The sequence below is a fragment of the Chelonoidis abingdonii genome, chromosome 9 (genome assembly GCF_003597395.2).
Source record: "Chelonoidis abingdonii isolate Lonesome George chromosome 9, CheloAbing_2.0, whole genome shotgun sequence".
Lineage (NCBI taxonomy): Eukaryota > Metazoa > Chordata > Testudines > Testudinidae > Chelonoidis > Chelonoidis abingdonii.
Window position 1 is genome coordinate 43,123,236 of NC_133777.1, and position 10,158 is coordinate 43,133,393.

The 10,158-nt window shown below is 50.7% G+C and overlaps 1 protein-coding gene and 2 non-coding genes across 4 annotated transcripts; all 3 read right to left on the minus strand.

Annotated features, from left to right (window-relative positions):
• Nucleotides 1–9: 9 nt before the first annotated feature.
• Nucleotides 10–8,871, minus strand: RPS17 (ribosomal protein S17). Of its 2 annotated transcripts, none has more exons than XM_032791160.2 (5): nucleotides 8,781–8,871; nucleotides 7,794–7,945; nucleotides 5,499–5,604; nucleotides 1,456–1,521; nucleotides 10–136 (listed from the first exon to the last, which is right to left on the minus strand). In XM_032791160.2, exons 1-5 carry the CDS (start codon nucleotides 8,781–8,783, stop codon nucleotides 56–58), a joined length of 408 nt encoding a protein of 135 aa, XP_032647051.1. In that variant the 5' UTR covers nucleotides 8,784–8,871; the 3' UTR covers nucleotides 10–55. The 2 variants fall into 2 exon arrangements, with proteins under 2 accessions (XP_032647051.1, XP_032647050.1); XM_032791159.2 differs by lacking the exon at nucleotides 8,781–8,871 and adding an exon at nucleotides 8,353–8,376.
• Nucleotides 4,739–4,874, minus strand: LOC116831296 (small nucleolar RNA SNORA71). The gene has a single exon (XR_004375175.1). It is a non-coding gene; the product is annotated as a small nucleolar RNA SNORA71 (small nucleolar RNA).
• Nucleotides 5,901–6,034, minus strand: LOC116831297 (small nucleolar RNA SNORA71). Its single transcript, XR_004375176.1, has one exon. It is a non-coding gene; the product is annotated as a small nucleolar RNA SNORA71 (small nucleolar RNA).
• Nucleotides 8,872–10,158: the final 1,287 nt, after the last annotated feature.

The window sequence follows — 10,158 nt, forward strand, 5'->3', positions numbered from 1 at the left end:
GGGGACAGATTTGGTTTCCCATGTTTATTGGAAAAGTGACAGCGCAGCAATGGATTCAGATAGCTCCTCTTGGGGTTTTGAAGTTCATTCCCACAGTGGGCTGCGTGACCTGCAGGTTGGACAGACTGCCAAAGTCCTGGAAGACATACGGAAACAGACCAGGTTATACTCAGCATGCCAGCCTACCCTTTCCTCTCTGCTGGCAGGGGTCCCAGATCAAAGCACAGCAGGCTCTGCCCCACCTCTCCCTCCCAACACACAAACACATCTATCCCGAATTCCAGTGAGAACAGAGGGCGAGTCCTCCAGCCTGTCCATAGACAGGAGGCCGTGCTGCAGAGACAGGGAGGGGGAGTCTATGTCACACAACACAGCAGTGAGCCCCAACAGGCTTGCAAGTGTGACACACAGGAGGGTGGGGACTTAGGGACCAGCCTGGCTGAGCATTCACTGGACTAGGGCAGGAGATGCACCCAATTGTGAAAGTTATACAGTTAACATGCCAGCAGCTGGGCTGGAATCTGGACTTCACAGGCTCACCCATGGTTCAGTTGCTTCTGTAGTGGTTGTGTTCTAACCAGGGGCAGGAGGCCTCGAGTACAGCTCTGGTATCAGAGCACATGTCCCAGTGGAGAAGGGGAGACCCAAAACAAAAACAGGCTTCTAGGCTCTTGTGCAGCTAAGCGCAACTCTGAGTGGGAACAAGAGCTTGGGGAAAACTGCACCAGACACTGAGTCCTAGAGGCTAGTACAGACGAGACTGGGGGTGGGCAGGGAAGGAAGAGAATGAGTGTGTCCATCACCACTAGTGAGTCCAAGGCAAAGTCCTCTCCAGGTAGCCTGCCCCTCCCCCTTTCATGCTGCTGGAGCTGGGATTTCTAGCAGGGTTGTGGCCCCTGATCGTGCTCAGGAGCGCTGGCTATTTCATATTTCAATTCAGAAGCCCCAGCCCCACCCCGGTATAACTAATACATCACCCCCACCAGCCCCAGGGCTCTGCACAGAGGTGGGTGAGCACTGTTACCACTTTACAGACAGGGACACACAAAGGTCCTCAGGTGCTGACTGGGGGTTTCTGGCTCCCTGAGATGTAGGCAGAGAACTACCTAGCTGTATCGCAGTTGAAAGCCATGCTAGCAGGGTCAGAATGATCTTGCTGGCAGGCTTCTCGCAAAGCTTTTCCAGCCACTGTTGGGGATGGGGGGGGGGGGATTTTTTTCCTGGACAATTCATAATAATCGCGCTACAGAGGCCAGTCAGTCCATGGCCCAGGTCTAACAGAGTAACTGTGCTGGAAACCTGCCCACAACAAAGTCCTCCTAACAGCTGTTGCTAGGAGGCTCTCCCTGGTGCCTGAACAAGGCCTTCAGTCTGCACTGAGCTATGATGGCCATGAGCTTCCACTTCCAGAAGAGTGGAGGCACAAGCCAATCTCTCTGAAGAGACCACACTCACCAGCAGCTTCAACATTTCCTTAGTATCTGGGTCAACTTCAATGATCTCCTGGTCAAGGGCAGAGACCTGCAAAGAGAAAAGGAACATGGATGCACTTTGTTAAACATCACACACAAAGCTCTGGGAGTCTAACATTACTCAGACCCCACTCAGATGGTCAGAAGCTGGAATGGGTCCCTACAGACAAAGCCTGCGAGTTCCCAGCCAGTCCAGGGAGTTGCCTGCTAACATGGCGCTGACTCCCTGAGGCCAGTTGCTAAACTCACATCACCAAACAAGAATGAAGGGTTTGAGAAGCCCTGAGCTAAGACAAATGCTTCTCATTCACAAACAGCCACCTCTGCAGGGACAAGCCTCCGCCACAGCTCACTGCCCTCACATTCCACTGCTGGGGAAGCTCCACTTGCCCCATAAATACTGTGGGGAGAGCTGCGAAGTGCACTAAGAATCCAACCATACAACACTTTAAGGGAGCAGAGCAGGAGATCTCAGCATGGACAGTCTCTTCTGCCTTCAGCCATCTTCCCTAAAGCATATGGGACCTTCACAACTCCAGCTGTGTCTAGGATATTGCTCTCTCAATTCCCATGTGGCAGCAAATCAGCCTCATGCAGAGGGCTGAGACTGAATTCATCTCTCTATAGCCAATCCAGACTGCTCCCTCCCCAGATCAGTGTAGGCAGCAGGCAGTTACTGCATGACAGGAGGGTGTTTGCCTCTGACACATAAGAAGCCTGGTGCCCTCACCTTTGGCTGCATCTACTCACAAAACTCTGGACATCACCTGCCTTGCTTCTATCACCACACCCTGCTGGCTGCCAGGACCCACGGCAGTCACCGGAATCACATCATTCAGTTCAGAACCAGTGAATAGTAGAGTAACCAGCCGCAGGCCACAAGAAAAAGCTTGAAAACATATTTAGTGTCCAGATTTCAAGAACGAGGCCTTTAACACTCTTGCACTCTTACAAGGTGGCTCCAGATCTTTTTATCTCCATTCTTAACATTGGTTAAATTTAGTGTTTTAGTTCAGAAAGACAGCACCCGCTTTAGTCATGTTTCTCAACTGTTACCAGAATTTCATGAGACTGCTGAGCAGTCTCATTTAAAGTACTCCTCTGAGCTGAGAGAGACAAGTGCCACGCTTCATTCTCACCGTTGTGACGGCACCACAAACTCTGACACAACGATAAGCCCAGGCTATATTTGAACCACATCCACTAGCTATGCTCCTCCCTTCACAGTTTGCCATTTGAAGTCAATGGGACTGATGTGCCTAAGTGATTTGAGGGTGTGATTTTGTCCAAAAGCCCCAGGTGTTTAGACATCAATGAGCTCAGTAGCCAAGCTTTTGGCCTGCATAACAGGTACTGGGAAGCTTTTCAGTGCATCAACAGTCTAAATAACTTTTCACTGTTAACACTAGACTGAGTCTGTTTTGAAGCGTCAAAGGGGTGGATCACTCCAACTGCCCTGTTCAGTACACTCCCCTTGAAGCTCTGATACTGGTCCAATGGATACTGGCAGTTATGTTCTTGCATAAGATAAACATTAAATAAAAATACAATTTCAGCCTCCGATGCTGCAGACCCTTATGTACATGTTTGACCTTCCATGAATGGTCCCATTGAGGTCAGTGGGATCATTAGTGAGAGTTAAATTACATACCAAGGCCATCATTTTCAATGGTTTGTTTTTTGCCTATGGCAGTTCTGTGAAATCCCGTAAGTTACCCCATCAGAAGAGTCACTTCAAAAGAACACCACAGCACGGACGTTTTATAACTAATCACATTTTAAATTAAAATGGTAATAAATAGTAGAAATTTCCTGGTTTGACAAAGTCTGAACCTGATTGAAATCTCTCCCCTCCAGAGCTCACCCACCTTGGATCCTTTGCAAATATCTGCTTACACTACAAGCTTTACTCGTCCTGTTGTAACTGTTGGATCTTGCCCTTGCAGCAGGATCACAGCATATATGAACCTTGGTCATCTCCAAGTTCTAACAGCATCCCTATGGCCTAAGGAAGCAGGAGATGTAGTACAGTGGGCCAAGAAGACTCTCTCTTGCTCCAGAGTTCAAGCATTTATCACTGACTATCCAAACCCCCCAGTGCAGGAGCTGGCAGGAGTCAGCCAATGATTTGCCATGAGTTCCTGTACATGCTTCATATTTAAGGACTCTGGGTAAATAATTATTTTTCATCTGCCACGAAATGACACTTGTAGGCATTTGTCTGATAAAGAGAGCAAGAAATCTGTCTAGTTTTACTGTTCTGCAAGCGGTTCTGTCAAAAGGCTATTTTAGAGTTTCTTACAGCAACAGTGACTCGCAACCAAACTCCCTTGCCTGCCACAGGAGTACAAAGGAGTTATTTCTCCGCTCAGTGACACTATGGGAAGACAGTTACATCAGGGCTCTCCCTCTTTCAGCTGATAACAGCAAGTCCTGTGCTTGAAGCGCAGATAGTAACAGGTCACTAGCTGCATTATTCTAGCAGCCAGACATTTTGTGCATAGAGAATCAAAGGAAGGTGGAGGCATGATCCTTCCCCCATCTGCCTACTGCAGGGTACATGCACCTTCCTCTGGGGCTGGCCATTGCCAGAGGCAGGGCACTGGGAGAGATGGAGCTGGGATTCAGTATGGCATGCTAGGAACATAGGATAGCCAAGTTCTCAGAGCTGGCTAGAACTTTTGAGAAGGCAGACACTTCACAGGTAGACATGTGAGGGATGGGATTGTCAGTGACAGCAGGGGACAGGACTCAATGACACAGAGGCCCCTTCCAGTCCTATGATGGGTGGTAGCTGTGGGGGAGCAGCCTAACACACACTATCAGGAGGGAGGCAAGAACAGGCACAGTCCTCCTGCATTTACATCACGTGTTACCCAGCCAGCACATCATGGACTGGAGCAAATCAGCAGTGACTCCGCACTTCCAGGGAAAGCGGAGATCTGCAAGCCAAGTATCAAGAAGGGAACAACCCCAGCCCACTCGTGACATCAAAGCTCCCATTCCATTCACTGGCGTCACGCTTGTTTTTCATAGAACTTCTAGTGACAACTGAACTCTACACACAGGATCTGCCACAGAACCAAACCTGTGGTCACAACAGAGTGCCAACCTTTGGGTGAAGTGCACACTGAAGACAAGTCCTGAAGCTGGCTTGTTGCTGTTTGTCACTTCTGCATGATGCTGCAAAATAATTTTGCTGGAAGCCAATTTGAGGTCACCTACCGCACCCACCACACTGGACTGGAGGTGAGGGCAGAAGGTAGTGTCTGAAAGTTACAGGGTTTGGTAGGGATAGGAATGAACCCCCCAAACACGGGGAAAAAGCTTTCACAAGCTCCTCTCCCTGCACTATCAATGACCAGGTCACAGGCAAGACCAGAATCACTTTCCAATGCAGGTTCGGGATAAGAGCCCTTTAAACCCAGCTTAGGAGTGACATTGGGGGTGGAAGGGGAGAGATGTTAGTTAGGTCATAAGATTTCTGGATGAACTGAACTGAAGCAACGACAAGTGAGCGACAACTTCCTCTCCTGCTGCCTGTCCAAATGAGAGTTCAAGAAAGCCCTGTCCCATTCTGGACCCTCCAGAGATAAGCGCAGGAGTTTGTTGGACACTTGAATTTCAATGTGATTCACAACAACATACATCGCAGCTTTCACACTTTACACCAAGGGAGTAATTTCTCCACATCTGACAGATCCGAAAATGGAGGCGGAGATTATTTGCTCCACAACACAAGTCAGCAGTACAGCTGAGATTAGAAATCAGGAGTTCCTGGCTCCCTATGTCCCTGGGGATTTTTCAGGACAAGTCATCAGTCTATCACCCTGGATCCTTCTCATAAATCCCAGCCCTGTGCAGCTAACTCAGGCTATCTGGTCGTGGTCACATTTCTCAGGAAAGGAAAGGAGAGATCTCCTGGCTGCTGGTGTGTTAAGCAGAATGGAAGCCCCTTTGTTAGCCGTGCAGAAGCTGGATACCAGCATGTCAGGATGAGCCACTCTGTATGGTTAGAAATCTTACCTCAGGGACATAGTTATCCCTTCTCTCTCTCTCCTCTTCCTGCAGTTTGATGGATATACCTCTGACAGGCCCCCTCTGAATACGCTTCATCAGATGGGTGACATACCTGCAGGGAGAATCCGGAAACTGGTCAACTGGCACCCCATTTTCTTACATATCTCACCCTGACAACAGCTTCAACCCACCCATCGGAAGCCCTAGCTTTACATCTCTGCTCTCCATAATACTGGAAGAGGTGGGTCACTAGAGACCTTGCTAGCTGTCTCATATTTAAACCCCCACAGCCACACACATCTACCCTGCCATTTCACAGCCAGAGACCACAATAACTTGACTGCAGAAGGCCTTCCTGTCCTGCCTCCCGGGAGTGGTGGAGGAAGGGAACAAAGAGACCAGCAGCAATGTCTGAAAGTTACAGGGTTTGGTAGGAATGAGGATGAATCCTCCAAACACGGGAAAAGCTTTCACAAGTTCCTCTCCCTGCACTACCAATGACCAGGTCACAGACAAGACCAGAATCACTTTCCAATGCAGGTTTCAAAGCAAGTAAGCCAAGCACACAGTCTCTCCTAGTTCAGTGACTGAAGTCTTGGGAGGCTGGTTATAAACAGCCCAACTTAGACACCAGGGTATTTCCTTCAAGCTCCAATTCAATGCAGCTGCAAATGCACACACGAGGCTGGCAGAGGCAAGTCAAACAGCAGCAGGCCTCCAGGACCCACCTGATTTCACACTCTCTCCCAGAAGTATGCAAGAAGATAACTTGACATTTCTGACTTTGCCTGCCGGAGAACTGCAGCTCTGATAATCTGCAAGCCTCTCTCTACATCCCCCCATAAAGACAGGTGGCAGAGGGATCATGAGCCTGCAGCAATGCAAGTGGCCAACACTAATCGCAGCACAAAGTAAAAGCTCACCCACGCCCATACTGGATTTGCCCCAAGGAAAAAGAATACAGCAAGCTCTGACCGGAAAGGCAGTGAAATAGAGTTCATAAGAGATTAAAATGTCAAAGTACATTTTAGCACTTCCAGAACACCAAGTAATTCAAGCTCAGATCCCCTGAGGTATTTAGGTGGATAACTTCTGTTTAAAATCAATGAGAGGGGCACCTAAATACTTCTAAGGATCTAGGCCTTGGCGTCTAGGGAAGTCTGACCAGCTAACCAGACAGCTGCCTGCTAGAGGCGCCCAGAACAAACAATGGACAAGGGGAGAAAAAGATTCCCGTGCAATTCTGTGTATTTGTTAGTTGAGATACACAGAGCCTGAGCCAAGACTTATTAAAATCTTTTAAAACAAAACAGTAATGAAACAGCTACACTAAAAGGGACTGACACTCTGAAGTGCTACTAGGGTAGAGATATAAAGAAATTTTAGTCTATCAAAAACAGAGTTCAAACCTAAGGACGATTCTATCAGCACACTTACATTAAGCAGGGATTGAGTTGTAATAAGTAAGTATAGGTAAGCATCAATTGCTCCTGCCACCCAAAAGCCAAGGGACAAGTTATCCAGAAGTTAAATGTTTTTAAAATGCTGGGTAAGGACTAAAGATCATGTGTTACTTAATCTACCAAATAAGGCAGTACTCCATGATGCTTAAACATTCTATAGAAATTGTATTTCTAAAGATATGATTGATCTAGTGATATTACAAACAAATGTCAATTTGCCAGTGTAAAAATTTAAGTGACTTAAACAGGTGGAAACTATCCTTCAAAATTCACAAAAATCTACAAAAACAATGAGGAATCTGGTGGCACCCCTTAGACTAACATTTATTTGGGCATAAGCTTTCATGGGTTGAAAAAAAACAAAACCAACACCCCTTCTTCAGACACATGAAGTGAAAATTTCATATACAAGTGCATAAACGGCACATGATATTTATGTCTGTATCTGTAATTTTCACTCCATGCGCATGAAAGCTTATGACCAAATAAATCTGTTAGTCTTTAAGGGGTGCCATCAGATGCCTTGTTGTTTTTGTGGATGCAGACTAAGACAGCTACCCCTGATATATGAAAATCTACGCCTTCCTAGCTCACTAGGGATGTTTCAGCACTCCAAAAGCCTTAATCCATGGCTCCAGTGTCAGAGCAAGGACTGGGACATTCAGATTCCAGATGCATTTACTGAGATTATCTAAATGTACATAGATTAATATCTTTGTAACAGAATGGGAGTTTCTTCTCACCCCTCAGACTGAGAATGAAATTCACCACCCCAAAGCTAGGATGTGTGAAGCTAAATCCTCATACAAGAGTACAGCAAGTCCCAGGGCTGCCTTACCCAGCTATCTTGTTGCGCAGTTTCTTGCTAGGGATGATGGCAATCTCTTCACACACCCGTTTGTTCGTGTGGAAGTCGTTCCCTAGCCGAGTGTAGTACTTTTCAATGATAACCCGGGCAGCCTTTTTCACGGTCTTTGTTCGCACGCGTCCCTAGAAGATTTGAAGAACAAATCATCACAGTGTGAAACAGCAAAACCTACCCATCTGTTTCTGCTTCCAGCTCAAAGTGCTCCTGCTGAGCTCCAAAAGAGAAACTAAGGTAGCATTAGCCCTTTGCCCTGTAACAGAGGGCAACTTTCCTTCAGAAAACTAAACTCATGAGCCTGACATATGCAGCTCATTATATGCAAACCTGTAGACAGGAGGCTAACATGACCCTAGCATGCATGCTAAGCCTGCCCTCATACACAGAAAACTGCAGCTTTCTGTGTCTAAGTACCCAGAAGCCCGAGGAACCCCAGGAGCTCTGGCTTCTCTATTCACCCTCAAGCCCCCAAACCCCTTGCGCAGGCACCGATGACGAGGGGTATTTTTAGAGGCCCTGCCCCCACACCCACACTCTGCATGGATAAAAACCTCCCACTTCGGGGAGCCAAGACTTCTCCGTAAACTGCTGCTGGCAGGGCCCAGCCCGCGGTGAGACCCGGGGAGGCAGACAGGCCTGCGCCGAGGAGCCTCACACCGCAGCGAGCCGCTCCTAAGTCACTAGGCGCAAACCCCGCGCAGCGCCCCGAGCCACCACGGCTCGCTCCCTCCCCCAGCGCCTCCGACGGGATCCCAGCAGGGCCCGGCCCGCAGCCGGGCTGGGTGAGCCCAAAGCCCCGGGGCCCCCCAGGATCGCCGAGCACGGGCACCGCCTGTCCCCCCTCGTCCCGCTCCCCGGCGGCAGCAGCGGCCTCTCAGCGCGGTCCAAGCCCCAGCAACCCCGGCCCGGGGCGGATGGCGTCCGATTGAGGAGCGGGAACGAGCCAGGCCCAGCACCCACCATATTGGCAGCCGCCGGTGAAGAGGGCAAAGGATGCCGGGAAAAGAGCTATAACGCGGGCGCGGCTAGACGGGCGTTGTGAGTCCGGAGAGAGCGCGGGCCGGCCGCCCACAGCGCCACCCAGCGGCTAGGTGGATGCGCAGCAGAGACTGCGCGGAGTCCACAGCGCCACGCCGTGGCCAGGAGGCGGAATATCGCCGCCCTAAGTCCAGAGTAACGCCGGGGGGTGCTGCAGGCAGAGTTAGGGGCCGTGCCCTGCTGTGAACAGCGACACCCAGCGCCAGGCGAGCTGGGAGCAGGTTTGTAACCATAGTAACTGTCCCCCAGGGAGGGCTGGCGGAGCTGTTCTGCCCCTGCAGCTGGGCTATGGCTTGGCGGCACAGCAGCACCAGCACGCCCGCCCCATGGGAACACCAGCGCCCCCCACTCCAGTGCCAGTGTTGTGATTGGAGTTTGTCTTTAAGAACCAGCCCCAGAGCCTCAGCGTTCACTTTAGCCCATTGCCGTGCACATGGGCACAGAGAGCAGCTATAGAACCGGGCCTCTATGGCAAAGGCACATGAAAAGCCCCCTGGTCATTACTCCCTATGACGAGGAGTTGCTGGGGCCTGGCTCAGGTGGTGTGTGGCTGGCACTAAGGTGTACCTAGACATTGCCCCTGCAGACACCACTTTCTGGTCAGTGTGCCTGGGGTCACCCCAGCCCAACCACGCCCCAGCTTTCCTGCACCAGGCACCTGGGGTGTGTGGAGGGGCGGCTCCAGGCACCAGCATGCTAAGCGCATGCCTAGGGCGGCAAGGTACGGGGGGCACTCTGCCGGTCACCGCGAGGGCGGCAGGTAGCTTGCCTTCAGCGGCATGCCTGCGGAGGGTCCGCTGGTCCCACGGCTTTGGCGGACCTCCCGCAGGCGTGTTGCCGAATCCGCAGGACTGGGGACCTCCCGCAGGCAAGCCACCAAAGGCAGCCTGCCTGCCGTGCTTGGGGCGGCAAAATACCTAGAGCCACCCTGGGTGTGTGTGTATGACATGGGATGAGAAAGGGGGGGAAACCTTCCCCAGTTCCACATCTGAACACCCCTCGCTCCCGCATAGTCATTCCAAGGGGTGGGGGCAGGAGCAGCTGCCATTTCTGTTGCTGAGCTTCTCCCACCTGCAAAGTCTCCCTGCAATTCTGTGGGGCTTGCCCCAGCCCACCCCCAGCACAGTGGCAGCAGGAACCATTACAGGCACTAGGTTTGATTCTGGGAGTGGTTAAATTTCAGCCATGCTGTTTCAGTCCCTGCTAGGTCCTCCCCACCGCCGGGCTAGATCTGAGCCCTAGGGGTGAGCCCCCCTAGCCATTCAGCTCTTGACAACACCCCATCGCTCAGCCTTACCAC